Here is a 23716-nt window from a genome sequence, read left to right on the forward strand (position 1 = left end):
AACTCCAGCCCATCAGCTGCATTGATCGTATTTATTATATGACATCAGCAGATTAAAATACATGTTTACTATGTACAGATATGTAACAGGGGTGTTAGATAAAGTGCCAAATACATTTTCTTTTTTTTTACAAAACCAAACAATCAAAAAAATCAAACAAAATAAAACAATGGGATTTGTGGAAGACCATCACACCTGGTGGCCGGGTCCCACAGTTTCATTGCTTCGTGACGAGTAGCCCCCTCATTCGGAGGCTGAATTGCTCAGTGCTGGTTGTGGGACGGTTTGGCACGATTCAGGTGAACCTGTCATGATAGGATGAATACTGGGTGTTCTTTAATTATTATTGTTATTACTATTATTTTTAAAACATTAACCAACATCGACATGTACAACAGATCAGGCTTCTGAGCTATAACGGTCCACATATTACTCAGAGACAGTGTCAGAAATCCAGCATTGTTGCATTAAGGTTAGTATGTGACGAGGTTAAACTGTTCCTGGACCACATCCCTGGAGGTGTACTCGGCATTCCTGTTCACAAGTGGAACGTTTTTTTCTAGTAAATGTGAGATGACAGACTACACTTTCCAGACTTTTTTTTTTTTTTGCATTATTTTTTTCTGTTTTCTGACAAACGGAGGAAGCTGACATTCTTTTAGCATTTGATGCTCACTGTGTGTGTGAGATGTTATCTTCCTCATCAACGGGACTGAGACAGTGACCGAGAGACAACGGAGGGTAGTCTATAAGAACAGAACAGGCACGCACTTGTTTGCATGTGCGTATTTCAGGCTTTGTTAGATTTCCAGGAGCTACAAAAAGGTCGACAGAACAAATCCCTTCCCTTTTATTATTATTATTGTTATTATTATCATCATTATCATCCCCCCAGTTCATCCTCCATGGCAGTGATGGATTTACAGACACCAGGTGAAGAAGACTCCAGTCTGTCACTACCGGCTCCTCAAGTTGCGTTTGGGAAGATCCAGAGAGGTTTTGTTTTCGGTGTACGGTTGGTCTTTCAGTGTTTCTCTGAGTGTTTTAAGGATGTCCGGAGCAGACAACAAACTGCTCCTCAGCTACGATGCTCACAGGACAAAGTGGTCAGAGCGCGTTATTTGGAAGGAAGGGCGTCATCAGCTATTTATCATCCTCTACACCCACTCGCTGCCGTTGTGGCCTCTTTCTGGCCCTCTTCATCTCAGTCTTTCCTCACTGACCCTGTGAATTCACCTTTTTACACCTGGCTAGCTCTCCTCTTCCTCTTGTACTTCTTCCTCTGCCTCCTCTGGTGCCTCCTCCTCTCCCTGCTCTGCTGCTGCCTCTTCCTCTTCCACATTTTCCTTTATTTCCTCCTCATCCTCCACTTCTTCCTCCTCTTTCCCCTCATCCTCTTCAACATCCCCCTCCTCCTGTTCCAAAGCCTCCTCTTTTTCCACTTCTGCTTCCTCATTTTCAATGTCCTCTTCTCTCTCATCTTCTACTTCTTCTCCATCTATTTCCTCTTCTACATATGCAGTTTCTCCACCTTCCTCGCAGTCTCCCTTCTCCTCTCCCCCTTCCTCGCCTTCTTCTTCTTCAGCTTCCTCCTCCCCTTTTGTTTCCTCCTCTTGTGCTACATCATTGGCTTCTTCTTCTTCCTCTGTCTGTGCTCCTTCTTCTTCAAATTGCCCTTCTTCCTGCACCTCCTCTGCCTCTTTCTCTTCCTGCTCCTCCTCTTCCTCCTCCTCCTCCTCTTCCTCCTGGACTCCATTCTGTTCACTGTTGTGATTTTCCTGCTCATCTTTGTCATCTTCTGCATGATTCTGCTCCTCTCCGTTTGCCTCCACCTGGCCGTCCTGCATTAAGTCCTCGTCGTTGTTATCACAGATGGCTTTCCGGCCACTCCTCCCGCTGCTGTTTCTCATGTGTATGTGGTTGTGGTTGTTTTGCTCTAGGTCCTCAATAGTGATCTCAAACTGGAAGCGGTCATGCTGGAGGTGTCTATCTGGAGGAGGCGAGGGAGACTGGGGCATGGTGTTCAGGTACCACTCCCTGTTCTCTTCCAGCGTGTCCAGCAGCTCCTGAGCATCTGGATGAACCAGGTCGGCCCACGTTTCCCACAGCGGGTGGACGATGTAGTCGATGAAGCCCACCTGGGAAAGAAAAAGAAGATGAAAATACTTCAAATACTAGACGAAGCCACTTTAATGTGTGGTGCTAAAGGAACATGTCAACACTTTGGAGAATATGTTGATTCACTTATGGTTGACTTAGCTGAGCATAAAAACTGAGTTGACCTGATTCTGTCCTTACATCACAAACTCCATGTGCCATAACCATTAACGACTAAATCACACATTATCTATTCAATGCCTCAGCTTGCACAAACTTACAACCGCAGTCATCTCAAGGTATATTGTAAGACATGCTTATAAGCACGTCTCCTGTATGTTTGACTTGTACAAAAAGCCAAGTGATACTTGTGCTTTTATTTCAACTCTGTAAACTGTCAATTGCTGTTAAATTGTAACTGCAGCTGCTTTATTAGGCCACAAGGTGGTGCCAACTTTCTTGCTGCTGTGTTGCACTTAGGTTGATAGTTATACAAAGAAAAAGTCAGACTGCTCTGACACCGGTGTGAGTCTCCACTGCCATGTCTGACAAATATCTGAGACAAGTCAGAGCAAACCCAGGACAACACTTGAATGCCAAAAACTGCAGTCCCCTTAACGGCCACTTGAGGCTGATTGAAATCCATTTAATTCCCATGGTAACATCACTAACTTCACAGCACAAGGTTTATAGCCAAGAAAATGGTTTTGGTCTGTACATCTATTTGTAAAATCTGCAGTGGTAAACTTTTATTAAGCAGAAACCTCCATGGCTGAAAAAGAGTGCTGGTCCAAAGACTCCATATTACTCAACTATGGTGCCTTTAATTCAGCTCATTTTAATGAAGGAGTGATGAGCTCATGCAGTGCCGAGGCATCTGTCGTCTGTCTGTTTACAAGTCACAAGAATCGCTCCTCTGTGAGAGTATTGGTAAGATTTTAGTGAAGTTGCACTCAATCATCAGCAGATGGGTCTTCACCCAAACTGTGCTCAAGGTCAGGGTCACATTAGTGATTTTAAGGGGCACTTTTCCCCACATTTTCAGAGAAAAACCTCCATTCACATTTCTCACAGATTCACAATTCTTGCTCCTGATGTATTGAACAATATTGAGACCAAAGCAACTTAACAAAGTAGTTCACATCAGATTCTCAGCTTTGAGAAAGAAAGAACTTCATGAAACACCAAATGATGCGACAGCTTAAAATATGGTTTTAGGGTCGGGGTTTTCTGATCTACATTATAGTAAATAATAAAGTGCGTGAAATGACACACTGATGCATTATTGCATATTTCCATGTTTTCATGGTCATCATTGATACTGATGATTGTCCATGTAATACATAATTCTTTCAAATAACTCCTGGCAAAGAAAGCAAATAACATATGTCCCTTAAGTAGTATTTTACCTTTGCTAGAGCTAAATCCAACTGGCTGTACATTAACAAACACAAAACCATTTTACAAAGTGCAGAATCTGTGACCACAAACTTGACGCAGAATGATGTTACTGTTTCTCATCGTGAAAATCAGAAGAGGCATATCTCTGTAGCTGCTTCCAGCTGGACATTGACACAGGAATACATTTCTCACACACGTATCCAAAACAGATTTACTGACTGAGAGTTTAGCATAAGTTATTCCAGTATTAATTGTGCTGACAAATTTTGGGGGACAAATAAAAGTGCTGCACAATCAACAGTTTGTCATTCTGTCACAACGCAATATAAAACGCAATTTTTAGTTTTAATTCTAGTTGCGTCGTGGCCCGAGGTTTGTTGGTCTCTCCACGTCACTCAGCAGCCAGCAGTTGGACTGCTTTAAAATTTCATGTCTCCAGAGGATGAACTTTTGTGTCTCTGAGTTTTTTCTTTCCTTCCTGTTGCTCTGAGAGAAAGCAGATGCACCGACTAAAATGTGGTTTTAAAAAAAAAAATCTGTTCCCCCACAGTATATGAATTGGAACGATCTTAGCTGGGCTTCTGTCCTAATAGCCACCATCCAAACAAACATGTTTAAATAGCCCAATCCACAACTGTGTGTAAATCTCACACACACACACACACACACACACACACACACACACACACACACACACACACACACACACACACACACACACACACACACACACACACACACACACACACACACACACACACACTTTCTCTTGATCTAGTCTTGTGCAAATGGTTTGTACATTTGATGGACATTTGTCACATATTTTGATTTTTTTTTACTGGTTTGAAACTGACACTTCATAACCCAGTATACTTACACCTGAAGCTTTATTGTCAAATAACTGCAACCAATCTGCGATTTTGGACTTGTGATCTTGTGGGAAGGAAAAAGGGAGTTTTTCCTTCCCACTGTCGCCAAAGTGCTTGCTCATAGTGGGCCATATGATTGTTTTTTTCTCTGTATCTATTATTGTAGGGTCTACCTTATAATTTAAAGCGGCTTGAGGCGACTGTTGTTGTGATTTGGCGCTGTATAAATAAAATTGAATTGAACTGAATCTAATCGAATCTTGTAGGATCAAGTGAATCAAGCCCAAATCAGTGGTAACCATCTGGCAACCGCTGGTTGCTAGGGAAAAATTTGTATTGTGTGCAATTCTTTGGTTGCTACCAAATTGCTCTCTTCCATAGCACACTTCCTCCCCTCACCCACAATTGGTCATATCAGAGGCTGCCGCTCCCTGAGCCTGGTTCTGTTGGAGGTTTCTTCCCATTAAAAGGGAGTTTTTCCTTCCCAGTGTCTCTAAGTACTTGCTCATAGAGGGGTTGTCTAATTGTTTGGTGTTTCTTTCTAACACTGGCTCTTTATCTTACAATATAAAGCTCCTTGACGCAACAGTTGTTCTGAATTGGCACTATATAAATAAAACTGAATTGCATTTGTGCATATATTTACCACTGCTTGTCGTTTTGTGTTCATTTTATCATTATCAGATCGGATACTTTCCCCACACACTACCAACTCCCACATTTGCGGTGTTTGTGAATGACCTGCCACAGACAGAAAAATGCTCATTAACACTTTCTCAGAGTCTCAGCATAAACTGAAGATTTAACAGAGTCTATTTCAGGGTTGTTATTTCACACTGCTCTGTGTTTCTGTTGTTTTATCCACCCTTGCTATCATAGACACTTTAAAGTTGCTTGTTTGTGGCTCATTATCCTTTCTGTGTGCACATTTAACATCTTCACTATATTAATGACGCTGTGAGTCAGAGAGAGCTTTACCTGACTTTTCTCCACAGACGCAGTGTGTTTGTCACACATGGCGCTGATCTCCATCCCTCTCTCGCGTTCTTTGTCGCCCTGCCGAAAGAACTCCTCCATGATCCGCTCTGTCCACTGTCTGTATAAAGGTAAGTGCTTGGTGGGGTTGCTCAGGTCTGCACAGTGCACCATGTTCCTCAGTACCTACGATCATACAAGAATATTTAATATTATGTATGTCATTCTCTCTCTGCGGGGTCAAACGTTACTGATCAAGTTACCTGTATTCGTTCTGTATAGTGGTCCAGAAGTAGCACGCCAGAACTTGTCACCTTCTTGGTCTCCACCATTGTCTTTAAATCAGCCAGCAGTGTCATGTGTTTGGACATGTCTGTGGCCAACACCTGCAGAAAACGACAGAAAGAAATGCAAACTACTTTCTGCCCGAAGCTTTTATTTTGCATCCTTGAACCTGTAATATGCTCTACGCCCTGTTAGGAATCAACCCCCTTCTACTCCTGTGTGATTATAAATTACTCTGAAAATATAATGCAAGAATCAGGGATGAAGTCAGTCCACTTTTTCTCTAAAGGGAACCTATTATGCTTTTTCTTTATTTATCACAATGTTGTGTGCTCAAATCTTTAAATAATGACCTCATTATTTAAAGATTTGAGCTTACAGTTGTGGTCAGACGTTTGCACACATTCATCATGGACATGAATGTTCTCTTTGAACTGACAGTGGACCCCGTGGTAATCGGAGCACTAGGTGCTGTGACTCCCAAGCTAGGCGAGTGGCTCCAGCAGATCCTGGGAACAACATCGGAGATCTCTGTCCAGAAGAGCGCAGTCCTGGGAACAGCTAAGATACTGCGCAGGACCCTCAAGCTCCCAGGCCTCTGGTAGAGGACCTGAGCTTGAAGGATAAACCGCCCGCAGGGGCGTGCTGGGTGTATATATGTATATATATGTAATATGATTGACTATAGCTGATAGGCAATGCAAACATTAAAAATAATTTGTTTAACAGGTCTCATTCAGTATTCAGAACAATGGGTCCAAGAAATGCAGTACAAAGCACAGAGTACAAAGTTGCAAACGTTTTTGGAGGCATTCTACACTGCAAATTCCACAATCATCAGTTCAAACACTAATATGATTTTCAGGAACCAATCAGGCCTGGCATGAACTGGAAACCGCTGGAACACCTGGATCACTGTCCACAGTGACTCGAGTTCTACCATCAACATTTCACCATGGGCCGAGAGGAAGAAGACCAGGAAAGAAGCCCCCACTCCTTGGTGCAGGAAGAATTGACACCTTCAGACTCAACTGAAGTGTGGCGCAGTCTACATGGACAAGCCATTCTCCATGTAGACAGCTTTACATTTTATGATCAGATGAGACAAAGATTGAAGTATTTGGCCACAGTGACAAGAGGTATGTTTCAAGGAGTAAAGGTGAGGTTTTGTACCAACTGTCAAGCATGGTGGTGGTAGCATCATGTTCTGGAACTGTTGTGCTGCCAGTGCAGCTGGTGCATTACACAAAGTGGATGCAATAAAGAAAGGAAACACCTCCACAAAGATAATGATCCCAAACACACATCAATACTGGTTTCAAAATGGAGCAAGCAGGCTTCCCAAAGTTCCAACCTCAAGGCTACGGAAAATTTCTGGACTACGCCGAGTCAGTGCCAGGAAACCAACTAATTTAAATGAACTCTACCAATTCCACCAAGAATAGTAGTCAAATATTTAGCCACAATTATGCCTGAAACTTGTTGATGGCTAACAAAAAGGTCTGGTTGAAGTGTAACACATTTACCCAAATATTAGTGGGTATACTTTTGACCCTGTGTTGATTACCCCCCACCCCAACATGAATTCAAATGCTGTCAACCATTCCACCCTGGAAAAAGAACATTCAGAAATTACAATGACATTTATCCCCATGAGAGCGGATATGATTCTGACACACAACTGTATGTACAAGTAGTCCCTGTAAATCAAAAGCTGTATTTAAAGCACCTCATCTGTATCTTTAAGGCATCATATGTGAGCACAGCAACCCCACCCAGTGCAAACCTTGTGTTTGCAAAGCTCAGCCAGTCAGAATAAGGGTAGCTTAAATGAGAAGAACCAAAACAGATACATTCAGTTTCCTGTTCAAGGTGTTTAAATATACACTTAAGAGAATCTTAAGAGAATACAAATCTTTAAAACTAAATAAAATATGACTAAAACTAAAAATGATAAATTAGATTCATACATCATTTGCATGATAATAGAAAAAAATGAAATTCTGTTAGGTTACTGCTACATTATTTTAAAACTAGTTCCCTACCATATCGATGACGAGCTTGCGAAGGCTCTGGCGCTGCCGCTTGGTAAGGTTCTGGAAAATGTCACAGTTTTCTTGGTGCAAAAGCTTGAAGCCCACGGCGAGGTGGTGGTTCTCCAATACTGACTCGTCGTTATACATTAGGGCCAGCTCTGAGTCTGAGCGCAGAGGAGGGGGTGTGAACACAGCGTGTGCAAATATCAAAGCATGTGTGTGAGTGTGTGAGCGTATGTGAACTCACTGGTGTTGATGAGGAACTGATTGGAAACTCCGGGATGGTCTACATCGTGGATGGCTGCAGCAAATAGAGCGGCGAGGATTTCCAGGTCAGTGAAGACAGCCTGAAATGACAAGAAGGGCAGGAGACAAAAGTCAATACCTCTGACAGTTTCAAAACTAGTTTCTGTGCTAATAAAATGCAAAAAGGTGCGTCTAATAGCAAAGAACATACTGCAGTTGAAGAATATGGATAAACGTTTTTACTGTCTTTGCAGACGTGACCATACCGCAGCTAAATGTGAGACGGTATGGGACAAAATTATATCTAACTTAAACAACAAACACACACAAACTCTGTTCTAAGAGTTTGTGTCTTCTTATTGCCTTTTGCAGCAGTTTTCTTGGAGTCATATTTCCCCTTTTTGCCTTTAAAAACTGTATAAAATGTTTTAACGCCTTTTCTTGGGATTCATTCTGTAGACTTCACGCCACATCATATTCTTCCCTCTCTGTAAAACTTAATAAAAACTAGAAAAAAAATATTGGGTCTTCCAGTGGTTTCACCCAGTTTCCTGTTTCCAGTCATTTTTATAACCGCATTTCCATATTCCGCCAAAAACTGTGCAGCTTGTAACTTTGTAGTTCCCTAATTTTATGTATTGTGTAAGCAGCAAAAGCTCGTGGCGGGTTAACCTGCACTTGACCCACTAGAACAGCCTTTCCTGCTTTCTTTGCAAGCCAGACAGAAAAGCGGCTGTCCTGCTGTCCTGAAAACTAGAGCTACTCAAAATATGGAACACTGTCTCAGTGTGTGGGAGACAAATGCATTCCCAGATAAAGTCAGATGTTGTTCTTTTATTTCCAGTAGAAAAAACAGCAACCACAGTGACACTGAACCCAGCTCCCATTGTTTGTGTGTTTGAATCTGTGATCAATATCAGCTCATAGATTTACTTATACTTCATACTCAAGTCATAATGCTGTGAAAATCTTTTAAACTTAAGATTTCTTTGTTGTTACGTCACTGCATAAGCCATGGTGTAATAAGGGTCACATGGTCAGTCTGCTTTGGATCCAATGTGACCACATAAAAGGGCTCCAGCTTTTTATGCAACACATTAACAAACATGTGACAAAAGTAAAAACACTCTCTCCAGCTTTTTATCTTTTTTAAATTGTTATTATTTTTCAGGGATGTTTCTCAGGTGCAGCTTCTCCATAGAACCATGTGTGTTAGATCAGGTACACGTTTCTTTTCTGTTGATAATCTAACACCTGGACCCACAGTTGAATCCCCTCACCCACAACAAGTTGTGACAGATGTCTGTGTTTCCCTGAGGCTGGGTCTGCAGGAGGTTTCTTCCTGTTAAAAGGGAGTTTTTCCTTCCCACTGTCACCAAGTACTTGCTCAAAACAGGATCCTCTGATTGCTGGAGTTTTATTGTAGAGTCTTTACCTCACAGAATAAAGCACCTTGAGGCAACTCTTGTTGTGAATTGGCGGTATATAAATACAACTGACTTTATTAAATTAAACAGTTGTTACTCTACTAACCCGTAAAGACTGGTACTTGTATAGCACCTTTCTACTCAGCCCTCAAAGTCCGCCATACAGCACTTTCATCTATGCCCAAGGGATTTTCTAACATAGACATACACACTCAGAGCTGGATGGATGCATCGGGGGCAACTCACTGTTCAGTATCTTGCCCAAGGATCCTTCAGTATGTGGACTGAGGAATCAGAGCAGCCACAGGTGCAATTTAGAAATGTTGAACAGGTCAGTTTGAGGCCTTGGGCCAAAAGTCTGAGGAAACTTGAAGCTCAAACATATTTTTTTTGTCTAGACACATGAATAATATGAATTTTAATATATAATGTATTACAACATGACACACTTATTTAAATAGGTCTATTTGTTTGAGAAAAAGTTAATTCATGTTCAACTATGAAAGTACCCAGATGTTTCAGTTAGAAGATGTTTGTCTTTCTTTGCTTTGATTTTTTATTCTCTCCACCTTTTCTTCACGCCTCTCTCCTTATGTGTGAACGGACATCAAAAGTGTGTGTGTGTTTGTGTGCGTGTTGACCTACATCAAGAGCAGGTGTGGAGAGAAGAACATGTGTGGACTGGGTGACATCTGCAGCATGGAGGCTGTTGTGGTACGCTACGTTTCCATGGTAATGGTCCTCCAGGGTCATCACGTAAGTGACAAAGGTGTCGACTGGGATACGAAATGTCTTCAACAGCTCTCGCTCCTGAGGAGGAGCGAGACAAAAGAAAAGGGAGTACACCGTGTACATGAGCACAGACACGAACAGTCCACATTTATACGATTATTTTCTTTACCTGGAAGATGGCGTACATGATGCAGCTGAGAGGTCTGTTGTTGGAAAACTCTGCTACTCTGAATATGTTAAAACTCCACTTGTCCAGATCCTCCAGCTCCTGTTTCAACACACAAAGTAAAGCGAGCCATAGCTTGAAAATCACACTGTTTCAAAAATGTTTCATCAAAACTTTCAGATGGTCGTATTAAAGTCCTCCTTACAGTGCAGTGCGCTGTATACTCTACTTTCAAGGGGCCAGACTTTCTTGTAACTTTTAACAGTGGTGTAGAGCAACAATTCTCCAGTTTTCTGAAGATCTTTCAAAGACTTTCTTTGCACATTCTCTCATTTTCAGTCCAATTCTTGCACTTGACCATTTTTAGAAGATGTTTAGTAAGTCATTTAAAACTGACCTACGAATCACTCAAACATAAAAAAGAACCTAACTCAAGGTATGAACAAGTGTTGTGTCTACACATTACAGACAACAAAGAACCCGTTCCAAATAGTATCTTTAGTCACTTTGCTACTAACAGCATATTGCCAAAACACATAACTTGTTCTTAAATGAATTTTAAAAATTCAAAAGAGAACACACAACTGTCATTAATATGTACAGAGGAGGTCAGCAGAGAGGAACAACAGAGAGCCTTCAGCCTGTGGTGTCGGGGCTCGCAAAAATGATGGAATATTGAACCCAGAAACGTTTATTCTGACTGGCAGTGGCTTCATTTTTCAGCATGAAAATGATCTTAAGCCCACTGCTAATGCAGTAAAAGCATACATGGATAGAAGAACACACAGTAGAACCCTATCAGTCATGGATCGGCCTCCAAAGAACTCAGACCTACACATTACTGAAGCAGTGTGGGATCATTTTGACCGAGAACAGAACAAAAGGCAACGAAAATCCAAAGAACTCTTCCTGAAGACTATTTAAAGAAAAGAGTTTCCCAGCAAAACAGATAAATAAATGGCCTGTATTTGTAAAGCGCTTTACATATCCAGTCATCCATTCACACACTGGTGATGGCAAGCTACATTGTAGCCACAGCCACCCTGGGGCGCACTGACAGAGGTGAGGCTGCCGGACACTGGCGCCACCGGGCCCTCTGACCACCACCAGTAGGCAACTGGTGAAGTGTCTTGCCCAAGGACACAACGACCGAGACTGTCCAAGCCGGGGCTCAAACCGGCAACCTTCCGATTACAAGGCGAACTGCCAACTCTTGAGCCATGATCGCCCCGGCTAGATAAATACATGGATGGTAGTTTAAGACTTTAGCACCAGACTTTAGCCCAAAGGTCAAACACATGACTCTAAATCAAGTCTAAGGTCACTCTGTATTAACCTACATAATGTTTCCTGACAAGACTTCATTGAGCAAACAGCTGAAAGTTCAAATCATCCTCCATCCCAAACATGAGCAGACTTCCAGTGCTTCCATCTTTGAGCTCTGGCACCATTTCAACACTAATCACACAGCAGACACTGCTTTGATGTCTCTCAGCATAACCTTGACAGTTGAGCCTTAGTGGTAGGTGGTCCACAGATGTATAGAGAATATCTGTCACCTGGTCCAGTTCTTAATTACAATGGCGTAGGAACAAAGCTTTATGTTTGTATCTAGCATACTTTAATGTGATTTATGTGCTGCATGACCAAGCAGTCAGAGACAGTCTCCACCCCACTGTGGACCTTCCAAAAAAATGTGGTGCTAAAGACTGGATGGAATTAAACAAGCAGGCGTCAGGCACTAGAAAGCAGACTAAAGGATTAATAAAAGACTCCAGCTGGTATGTGAACAGACATAAACCTAATAAATATATGAGCACTTTTTTCTTACAACAAGTCAGTACTTGCAGTTATTTTCTGAAAAGCCAGGCCAAACTTTCTCGATTGCATAAAGTATACAGTAACGTGGGATATAATCATGTTTGCTTATGTTTCTATCAGATACAGGGTACGTGCGTACATCTGTTTCTTGCTGCTAGAAGGGAAAAACAATGCCAAAGCCATGAAAAATAATATCATTTTTCAGAGATCCGAGCTCAAGTCTGAGCAAAGTTTGATGGCGAGTGTGAATAACGCAGATAGAAAACAGCACCTTGGCAAGCTCATCCTCGTGGTCCGTGTTGACGCCGAAGCGAGGCATGGAAGCGCTGGAGAGGCTGGAGCTGTGAGACAGTTTCCTCACTCCGCTGATGTGACTCATGGATTTATCTTTCAGAGTGGGAGACGGGATTTCCACCTCATTCTGCTTGTCTGAAGACACACACACACACACACAGTGGATTTATAGTTTTTAATTTGGATAAGGTCATAAATGCGATGTGGACAGAAATCACATTCTGGTCCCGCTCACCCATGAAGGTGCTGGAGATGTACTCAGACACCTGGTTCCCGGAGCGACTCATCTCTGACAGGTGAGAGAGCTCTCTGTTCAGCATCCTCTTAAACTGTGGCAGAATGAGAACAAAACACAAAGATGGTGTGAGTCAACCTGAGGCTTCCCTCAGGAAACTTAGCGTTATTATTCAAAACAGAAGGCCTGTTTGGATTCTGGGCTTTGAGTGAGTCCAGAGGTTTAAGGAAACAGTAAAACGACTGAAAAAAAAATGTTGGAGATAGATTTTTACATTTTCTGTTTAGTGTCCTATAATTATTACTTACAGCACAGAGGCACCAATTCATGTATTAACTGCTAGCAAAAATCAAAATGTAATGATTTGAGCTAAATATTGAAAACATACATAAAGGTTCATCTGCATGGTTATGAGCTGATCTACAGCTGGTGACATGTTAATACGTTTATACGGTGTTAGTTACAAACCTTGTTGGAAGCCATCTCGCTGACAGAGCGGTGTGTCTGGATGGTCTCCAGCTGGTCTAAGCACCAGTCCAGCTCCTCCAGTGTGTCCAGAGCGAGCTGCTGGTACTGCTGGTCTGATAGTGTCGCCCTAGGACTGACGCACACTCCACCCAAAGGAGACCTCCTAAAAAAAACAGAGTAGTAAAATAATTAGGCTTTTAATAACCCAGTACAATCCACAAGTATCTGTAATCACAAATGTGTGCATGGGTGTTAAACTGCATGCTTTTTAAGCATGGATACTACCTAAACTGTAAATAAAAACAGAATGCTACAATTTGGACGTCATTTTGAGCATACATTTAGTTGGAAACAGCACAAAGTCAACATCTGAAATGTTGAAACTGAGATTTTTTTTAACTTGCTAAAATTTGAATACGGTGCAAGCAACATGTTTTGTTTTGTTTTAAAAAAAACTGTAGGTGTGTTACATTACATGTTTTTAGCAATGCTCTGTAAGGAAACAGACTTCCAGTACTTGTGGTTACTGTAGTTCAGTTGTTTGATGCTGACAGAAACAGTGGTTGGAGACTACAGCAAGACCAAAATCATCAAAACACAATAAACCTGAAGCTTTCTCGCCTCGCTGTTTTAAAGAAAGGAGCAGGTCTGCGACCACGAGCAGTCAGTTACCATCTTCAAAACAACGTTTGGGCATCAAAGTGGCAATAAAATGACAATAAGATGGAGTCAGTCTGCAACTGAATAGGATCAAGTTGGGGTCTGTTTGTAGTGCATCTATTAAATGTGAAATTTGTTTAAAATAAATCTTTTGCTGTCTACGTACACAAAAATTCACATTGAAGTTTACATTCATTACTTACATTTAGAGTCCTGACAGAACCTCGTATCTACAGGGCAGCGATTTAACTGCAAAATGACAGGCGCTCTGCAAACTTGCATTTTTACAGGTTTTTACTGATTTTTCCAAGGTGCAAGGAGCTTGCTGTCCTACTTTGTTTGTTTGTTTGTTCATTAATTTATTTCGATCATGTAAACAATATACATAAGTTCATTTGGCAAAGAATAGAAGATAAAAAATGCTATACAAAATAAAGCTAAACATGTGTGACTGAGCTGTAACTGTCTGAGGAGTTTTTCATACTTTTGCTTTCAAATGTATGTTATAAGGCACTGCTGGTCAAATCAGGCACCTCGGCTACTTTCCTATAGCAATGTTGAGCTACTGTATGGTTGGAATACATGCAGAATGTGGTTTGATAAAATAAGTAAAACCTTCTTGCACCGAACTACTTTTGCATTCTGTCTTTATTTACATTTTCCCTAACATCCCTTTTTTTATTGGTAACAGGTCTTATAAACTCCTGTAACGTACAAATGGTCCTTTAACTTATGCAACATAAACTCTGTGGACAACAGGTGGTGATACTGACTTGACGGTCGGTGTGGAGACGTTGGCAAGGATGGTGAAGTTGCTCCGTACCGATCGCAGACTAGCCAATACCTACAATGATCGCACAGCATCACAGGAAAACAGCATAAATACAGAACAAGCTTACACAGATGTACACATATTACTGAGAGGTGAACGCTTAATAACGTGATCAATCATTTCTGCTGTTTCAATAAAAACTTCGCCTCCAAATCCTATAATTATATTGAGTGTCTGGGCACACTGGAAACAGTATGAACCAGTTTTTATGACCACTCATGAAGATAAATGAATCTATAAAGTCAAACTCACTTGGGCAAAAGGTGTGACAATAAAATCTTCTGCAGTATGCCTAAGACAGGAAGAGTTGGAAAATAGAGAGAAAGCTGAGTGCAACATTTCATACAGCCATGGATAAAGTCATCACTAATCTCATCTCTCTCTAACTCTCACCCTTCGCTGGCGAGGGAGGAGTTCCGTGAGACCGTCTTGGGGGACATGTCGTAGTCCGAGTCGGAGCGGTACAGGAAGGACTCTCTTCTCTGGCCCTGGGGGAAGGTCGTGTGGAGCGTGAGGCTCGGACTCTGGGAGCCCAAAGGGGTGTGACCTGGGGACACGCCATTTTCTGCTTCGTAACTGGAACATGATAGCAGTGATTAGAGAACGACAGGAAAGCTTTCTGCAAAATGAAATCGGTGATTTGACGAGGGCTTAAAATGTGTGTGAACCTGTCAGAGTCTGCTTGTGTGATGGAGATGCGAGGCGGGATACGAAGGGGAAGAGTTGTGGGACGTGACGCGTTGCCCAGGACTTCTGGTGACCGGGTGCGATCTCGAGGTCGCAGCCAGCAAGGTACCTGGTGAGGTAAAACGTAGGTTCAGTCCGGCACAATGGGTGTGACTCAATCAATTACATCAGTCAACGATCTGTGATTCTAGGCACAATTATGGGCAAAGCTACTGTTTGGGAGCAGTGGCGTGTCTAGAAATTTTTGTTGGGGGGGCCAGGTAGGGGCACAGATTTGGAGAAGGGTGGCAGATGTATTTGGCAGATAATGTTTTAAAAAAAAATTCTACCAACCCTTAACCATAATTCAATAATCCTATACACCTAATAACCGAATGCGCTTTTAACTCTTATTAGAATGAGATTTTAACCACTACGGTGCAAAGTTTTTAGATACTGCGTTGATAAAGTACAAGAGATACAATCAGTGCTTTGTCAGTGTTTACTCAGCATTCAAGGACAGAAATATTTGCATAGTATTTTTACTGACATGTAGTGCACATATGTTTTGGGCAAAAACATTTTTGAATATTAAAATACGAACATTTGTAACAAACAATTGACAAATTAGCCAGTTCCAATGTAAAACTTTATCTGCCTGTTAAAAAAAGAAGATAATCTTCTCACAAACTGGTGTTTGATTTTGAAACAGGAAAAAAGTGGGGAAACAACTGAAAAGACTAACATTTGAATAAAACCTGAAAGCAAGTAAATACTTTCTCTGCTGCCTTATGGTAAACTTTGGTAATATTGATGTATAAAGAACAACACTGGCTGATGATGAAATACAGTCAGCTGGCATGGTGACACTGCCAGTATTAACCTGCAGGGCTGGACTGGGACAGAAAATCGGGCATTTTGACTACAGACCGACCCACCAGGTATTAAAGCCATAAAGACTTTGAATGAAAACAAATGCTGTTGTGACAGTGATGTACAGTCTTGTTGGTATATGTATGATTTCTATACATTTTACGTCAGATAAAAACTTTGGTTGTAAGATTTAGATAATTATTTAATAAAAGCTAGATATTTTAAATGAGAATAAGAAAGAAAAGTATTTCTTTGTGCCCCCCTTTCCCTGTTAATGCCCTACCTGGCCCCCTGGCAACACTTTCCTAGATCCACCCCTGCACAGTTACCAGCTGTCAGCTACGTAGAAAAAGGATCCTGGTGCTATTTATCTCTCAGAAACAGTTCATAACTTCCCTTCAACTCATTCATGTCACCTAAAAGGTAAACCTGTTTCTCCATCACCTGTTCAGCTCTGATGATTCAGTAAGGACATCTCCTGGTTTCATCTTCACGTTTCCCTCTCATCACACATCCAAACCGACATCATGACCAGCAGCTTTACAGCTGTGGCTCCAGCAAACATCAGCTGATATTAGAAATTAATATTAAATAAATTCTAACAACAGCTGATCAAGCTTAAACGTGCTGCTGTTGTTTAGCACGACATCTGCTGGTTTCCTCTTTCTGGCCCAAAGTGGGCGATAAATAAACAAGAGAGAAAAGCTGATCAGCTGATCATTGATCAGTTTCATGATTGAATTAGCAACAGGAGAGGCAGGGGGAGAGAATGAGAGAAGAAGAGGCAGCTGTGCAGCGTAACGACAGAATAACTCCAGCTTTGTGTCTTTTTTCCATTCTAGCTAAAGTTCGGGACAAACTGCGTCTCTTCTCAGCTCAATACGAAACGTGTAATATTTTCTCTGAATGAGGGACCATTCCATTTTTTTTAAGGAGCCGTTGGCAACTCTACTAACTTTATGAATAAAATAAAGTTCACTATCAGTAACATCATAGCACCCACCCAGCTGTATATAAACTCTGTCAAGCTGGCTAGAATGCAGTACGAGTTATTGCAACTGAGGATAAAAAGTCAGCACAACGAAAATAAACTCCACCTAAACTTGGTTTATATCTGACCCAGATAGACTGCAGGTCATAACTTCTTACCTGAAGTTCAGTTCACCTGACACTCGGACCGGTGGCCGCCTCGGGGCTCTCCTCCTGCCTCCCCTTCCCTCATCCACCTGCTGGCCTCTGTGGAAGCCCCGCCATAGCCACCACCAAACAACTGAGTTATTTTTACACATCGACCTGCATCTGGCCAATCCACCACCTCTCATTGTTCATGCCGTTACAAAAAAAAAAAGAAAAAAAAATAAGTCACCGGGCATATGCCCGGTATGCCCGATGGCCAGTCCAGCTATGTTAACCTGCAACCAAATCTGCAGCTCCATACAGCAATGTTACGACTTAGATTATATCTTATAACTCATAACTCTTATGTTAGCTCCCCTCAGTAGCATACTGTCTGAAATATTTGATGGCAGCAATAATTCTTTAAGTGTTATTTTTTCTTTGGTATTCTAATTTCACCGAAGTTTACTAAACTCAACAAACTTAATATTACTTACCGGGACATTTATTCTGTCATTTTCTTTCACCGAAAAATTGTTTCCTGCAGTGCCATCTTTCGTGCTTGGCTCTCCTACCTTTGCTAACGTGATGCACATAGCGCAGAAGCCGATGCTGCATTCACTTACACTCGGATATCTGAGCTTCACCGTGAAAACATAATCGGACATTTGATATTTGATTGAATTTTATTGTTTTGCCTTTGGGGTGGCACCTGGGGTGGCCAGTCTGGTTGGGGGGGGTGGCCTGTGCCCCCCCAGGCCACCCCGCTGGACACGCCACTGTTTGGGAGATATAGCTTGCCTAACCAAGGTTTTAACAATAGGTGGGTGGAGCTTATGTGCTTAAAGCTAGTACACCTAGCTGATGAGATGACCAGTCAGTGTTACTGACATCATACAGAGGCAAGGGTAGATTTAGAGCAGCGGGAAGGCTGTGCTTTTTATTCTCACACATATCTCACAATCAGGTGCACACGAGGGTGTGATTAAAATTTTAGGATTAGGGTGAAATGAATGAATGATTTTTTAGCTGTAAATACTTTTGGTGATTTTCAGTGTGAGAGGTCAAAATTTGCCCATCTAGTCCACATTTTCAAAATCTATTTGTCAGCAGGTAAAAATATTTTGGCATGAAGTGCTATCAAAAAAAATTTTGTTTTGAGTTTTTCCTATTGTTTCCTTGGCAGCAGGAGAAAGCTGTAAATACACTAACATTTTAACTTCTCGCTAAGTGATAAACCTATAAATAATTTCCTATAGAAAACACGGAGCAGACAAAGCGTAGCATATGTATTTGTTTTGCATGATATTTATTGCTGAACTGAACCCTTTGACCATGTTTGTGCACTTGGTGCCTTTAGAAACATTTTAATGCAATTATGTGTCAAATTATACAAACTGCTGTGTGGTTAATAATCTGCACAGCAGCCCATTTTATCACAGTCCAGCAATCTTTTATTTTATTTGTATGTTACTTAGCACTAATTAGCAGGTGTCTCTCATCAGCATTGTGAATTGGTGTAGGAACTTTTTGGGGCAGTTTTCATTGATCAGCGGGACATGAGAACTGCTCGTACAGGAACACCAGTCACATCTGATTAAAAGAGACGTAAACGGTTTGGTGTATTTGCTCCAAACTAGAGTTTTAGAAAGCTTTTCCTCCCTGGAAATTATAGTTTGACCACCATCTTTGCTGTTATAGAATTCTCGCACAGATTCAGCTAAGCTTGCAATCATTACCTCTGTCCTCTGATACAATTTGGCTTCATAAAACCAGGATCTCTATAGCCTTCTAGGGTTCAAAACAGGTGCCCACAATCAGTGGATGAACTCACGGTAGCTGCTTTCATCTATTAACTACAGTCTATATGTCTAAAAAGGGTAATTTCCTGCATTATTCAACTTCAGATAAGTTTGAAGTATTGCTTGAAGTAACAGAAGAAAAAGGGACAGATCTTGGTGGCTCACCAAGGTGGTCCTTATAATTCAGTGACCTGTTGTGCTAAAGTGTTTGTTGCTATCAACAGTGACTTCAGGTGTTACCAAATCAATGGGACTGGAACCATTCAGATTGCCACTTTAACATGCTCATTCCATCTTCCCATACCTGGAGACTTGGCGAGAGTCTTCTGCTCCTCCCTCTGCGTAACTCAGCCCCCAGCGTGGACCCGGACGTATACGATCGGCTGTAGCGAGATGACTCCGCCTTCTCCCCAGCACCTGTTATATCTGTGTCATTTCCCTGAGAGACAGAAGGGAGGCAGGTAAGGTAAATGGGGATATGGAACAAGAAGGTGCATCTTCAGAGGATTAAAAGAGAACATATTGTGTCTTTCACAAAAACACTGCGTTGCGTGTGTAATGATTAAAAAAACCCAACACATTCAGTAGCAAAAATGGAAGAACGCAGTTGCTGTTTTGGCTCATGTCCCAGGCTGTGTTGTTTTGCCATATTCAAACAATGACGAGCAAAGAAACTTGTACAGAAACACAGACTATAAATTATTGATGTAAGTGTGTGTGACTGTGCATGTGTGTCTGGGATAGGGCCTCTACAGACTGAGCTCTTAGAGGCTGATCTGCACTGCAGTACCGTAGCAACAAAACACTGGGGGAATGGTAGCAGTTGCTAGGCAACAGTGCCGTGTTGCTTCCATGCTGTGTTTGATGTCATCCAGACCCAGATGTGGGGAGATGCTCGCATCCACACACGCACGCATGCACGCACGCATGCACGCACGGACACACACACACACACACGGACGCATAACAAAATGTATAATCAATAAAAGAGCTCCCGATTAATGCATGCTGTTATGTCCTTTGGCCAGGACTTCACCTTTAAACGGAAATCACTCATTTACATAGAGCACTCACTTAGCTGCGGCTCATTTACATAGAGGACTGGGACTGAGTGGCTCCTGCTGGGTGAGTGTAGGCTGGAGGATGCAAACTGTCCACTCGGACTTCTGAGTGTGTGCGGGAACAAAGAGAGCTTGGATGTGTGAAAGTCATGGGGCGTTTATGTGACGGTAGGCATTCAAGTTGCACACACACACACACGCACACACACACACACACACACACACACACACACACACACACACACACACACACACACACACAGAGTTCAGTGAGACAGTCTGCTACTAGGCCTGGGATCTACGGTCTCTGTGACTGTGACAAGGTTAGCAGGTTTTCCCTGATTGTTCAGATCTTCCTCCTCACCTCTTCTCCAGTCACCGACAGCACGCTGCGGCTCTTCTTCATTCTGATTGGCTCGTTCTGGGCCCCAGGGCGGAGCGTTCCGGAACCCAGGCAGCAGAGCAGGTGGAGAGCCAGGACCGGAGAGGTCAGAGGTCACTGCAAGGTCAAACCGGGGTCAGACCGGGTCACAACCGGCCCCCATTGGAGCGGATTCGGCCAGCCAACCGCCTCACTCGCGCTCCCTCTGCACCTCAGTCTTCAGGTGGTTGAAGTAAAGCGTGGTGGAGAACAGTAAAGGAGCATTTACGCAGCCCTCAAAGGCTGCAGGTTCAGACCGAGGCCGCTGACCTTTGTTTGGATCTGTCTGTTTTCCAAAGTCAAAGGCAGAAGAAAGAAAAAAAGTCACTCCATGTTGTCTTGCTTTGGCCAGATGAGCCAATGAACATCTCAGTCAGGGTTCATGATGCCGTTGCCAAAGGAAACCCCTTTCTCTAAAACGTCTATCCAGCTCTGAGAGTTGTCTGCATGATGTTCCCCAGTTGTTAACCTGATTCCACATGAAGGCAATTTCCCAACAATTAAGAATCCAAACTCCAAAGAGATTACAGAGAAATTTGGTCCTCTCCTTTCTCAGGTCAATCATCCACAATATGACTGGTCATGATCTGGATCCAAATCCTGCTTAGGAAGACGTGTCAAGCATGACCTCGTCTGAGAAGTCCAAACATCCTGGTTTGATCTGCCAGAGTCAATCCTGGAAAAAATCTTCCTGTGAGAAAACAGAAATTAAGTGTTAGTATGTACAGACTTTAAAAAACAAGAACAAAACAGAAATACTCTTTCCTGTCTTATTTCAGTGAATTCATTTGATGTATCATAAAATTGGAAAAACTTGTCCTCATGTATACAGTACTACAGAAGATGTGAGTGGTTTTCCATGATACAAATTTCATATATGAAAAAAAAAGCCTCCAAACAAAACTCTCAAGACATGGCTGGTTGACTGGTAAATAACTCAGAGCGAGGACAACGTGTTTTGATTGGCCTTGCTGGAGCCGTACCTACAGTGTGGCTAATTCTGAGCAGATACTGCAACACCAAAAAGCTCTCTGATGTTATATAATTACTCTGAGCAGTCCAAACTGACCTAATTCTATTGGATGGGACAGATTCAGCATATCAGAGTGTTTCTGATGGAGCTGGTACACACATAGAGAGCTGCTGGAGAAGACTTTCATCAAGGGTCACCATGAACACACCCTCTCAGCGATGGGTCTTCCACACAGCAGCGTCCACACAGATTCACACGGGTAAAAAAACAAAACAAAATGAAAGAAAAACATACCCAAAACAAAAGAGGAGAAATCATCAAATGCATAGTGACACAGTGACATATATATGCACAGACAATCAAGGCATTTGAGCCTTTACACACACACGCAATAGCTGCAAACCAATACCACCTCCACTACAGATAAAGCAGCTTATAAAACCAAGCAGCTATGCATCAATATGCAGCTCAACCACCAGCCTGCTGTTCTCTCACAAAACACCCAAATACATATATAAAGCGAGCGCGCACATGCTGAAAACATTCACATATGAGGAATGCCCCTGCTGTCATGACTGTTTGCACACACTGCATGAGGTATGTGTCACACACACATACACACACATGTCCACATACACTGGCACACACAGACTGGAGGATGTAGGAAAAAAAATCACACTCACCTTGATCGCCTGAAGATCAACAGCAAGATGGGCTGCGCCTCCTCTTGCTTTCACTTGTCGCCTTCTCCTTCTCTCCCCTGCTCCCTCTGTTTTTCTGTAGACATAGCGGTGTATCGCCACGGCTAGAGGGGGAAAGAAAAAAACACACACACACTTGCTGTTTTCATGAATATCCGTAGCTTTACCAGCTCCCCTCCCTCCCTTTCTCTCCTCTCCCTCTCCCCTGCCTCAGTGGTCTCCCCCAGCCACCCCCCCTCCCACCACCGCCACAGCCTCCACGGAGAAGCCCATCTTCCCTCCTCTCCCTCCTCCTGCACAGACGCACAGTATGTCCATTAATCCCATACAACACTCTCCGCTCCTCTCCTCCTCCTCTCTCCATCGGTACTCCTGTCTATTTCTATTTTTTCCATCTTATTAGCAGCCACACACTGATCCTCTGTTTCAATAGTCAGTTTCATCGCTCTCCATCACACACACCCACGACACAGGGCACATTTTTATTGGAACAAACCACTCATATTAAAAAAAACAACAACCCACAGATCACAATAAGCATTCATTTCTCCTTTTTTCCTCCCACGCCTCTTTGCTATTTTTACAGCCATTCAAGGGCATGCAGCACAGTTCTCAATACACTGTTTCTGTATCTTTTGTATTTATTTAATTTTCAACCAAGGTTTATTTATAAAGCACCAGCCAACAAACAGCCGCTTTATATTGTAAGGTACAATATTATATCATAAGATTGTTATAGTATGCATAAGCAATCACACTTTATAGTCTGAATACACTCTACCCTTCTCCACAGTACTTGCTTTGTTTATTTAATTTTTCTTGTGCATATTATTTTTCTATTTTTGTTTATTTAAGTTATGTATTGGTGTGAAAGGAGCCCACATAACCACTGTGTTTTACAGCATATATGGCAATAAACGTCTTATAGATAGATAGATAGATAGATAGATAGATAGATAGATAGATAGATAGATAGATAGATAGATAGATAGATAGATAGATAGATAGATAGATAGATAGATAGATAGATAGATAGATAGATAGATAGATAGATAGATAGATAGATAGATAGATAGATAGATAGATAGATAGATAGGTAGGTAGGTAGGTTTCCAGGGGTCATCACAATGCATGGTATTCAATGCCTTTTGTTCTAGGACAAATTAAGGCAGCAAATTCACACGTGAGAAGCAGGAAGGAGAAACACTGAGCCAGTGTTTTAGTTTTTCAGACAGACACTGATACTCACAGAAACTGTGAATAGAATAGCTTGAGCAGATACTAAACCTGTGCTGCCTTTTGTCATTGAGAGAGGATCTGATTTGTTAGCATTACAGCCAAATAATAATAGAAATTGTCCACGCACACACACACACACACACACACACAAACATTTTTTTTTCCATGACGCTGCCTTGCTGTTCTGTTATTCTCCCATCAGCTTTTATAGGCATTATCTAGATTTGATTCCTCCCCAGGACCTGCACTGATTGTTCCCTATTTGCAAAAGTGACAGCGCAAAGACGCTTTGCCTCGAAAAAATTGATTTAGAATGCTAA

General features: G+C 42.1%; 1 protein-coding gene across 2 annotated transcripts; it reads right to left on the reverse strand.

The window, feature by feature from the left end:
• On the reverse strand, nucleotides 1-22080 carry LOC147327441 (3',5'-cyclic-AMP phosphodiesterase 4C-like). 2 transcript variants are annotated; one of them, XM_086295080.1, is made up of 17 exons: nucleotides 21616-22080; nucleotides 20427-21174; nucleotides 19306-19440; nucleotides 15213-15340; nucleotides 14938-15120; nucleotides 14797-14836; nucleotides 14486-14556; nucleotides 13053-13215; nucleotides 12585-12678; nucleotides 12327-12484; nucleotides 10238-10336; nucleotides 9982-10146; nucleotides 7911-8010; nucleotides 7673-7827; nucleotides 5606-5728; nucleotides 5346-5528; nucleotides 1-2138 (listed from the first exon to the last, which is right to left on the reverse strand). In XM_086295080.1, the coding sequence occupies exons 2-17, from the start codon at nucleotides 20466-20468 to the stop codon at nucleotides 1251-1253; spliced, it is 2727 nt and encodes a 908-aa protein (XP_086151206.1). In that variant the 5' UTR covers nucleotides 20469-21174; nucleotides 21616-22080; the 3' UTR covers nucleotides 1-1250. The 2 variants fall into 2 exon arrangements, with proteins under 2 accessions (XP_086151206.1, XP_086151205.1); XM_086295079.1 differs by having other exon boundaries at nucleotides 21553-22080.
• Between the last annotated feature and the right edge of the window lie 1636 nt (nucleotides 22081-23716).

Source organism: Aulonocara sp. 'chitande type north' Nkhata Bay, linkage group LG6 (assembly GCF_057382095.1).
Source record: "Aulonocara sp. 'chitande type north' Nkhata Bay isolate Kocher_YH1m ecotype deep benthic linkage group LG6, A_spYH_male_GT1.1, whole genome shotgun sequence".
In the NCBI taxonomy this organism is placed as follows: Eukaryota; Metazoa; Chordata; class Actinopteri; order Cichliformes; family Cichlidae; genus Aulonocara; species Aulonocara sp. 'chitande type north' Nkhata Bay.

Coding starts and splice junctions, on each gene's coding strand:
- LOC147327441 (XM_086295080.1), bottom strand. CDS start 20,468: ATGAAGAAGAGCCGCAGCGTGCTGTCGGTGACTGGAGAAGAG. Junction 12,485..12,584: donor CATCTCCAGCACCTTCATGG/GTGAGCGGGACC, acceptor GTGTGTCTTCAG/ACAAGCAGAATGAGGTGGAA. Junction 8,011..9,981: donor TCTCCACACCTGCTCTTGAT/GTAGGTCAACAC, acceptor TTGTCATTTCAG/GCTGTCTTCACTGACCTGGA.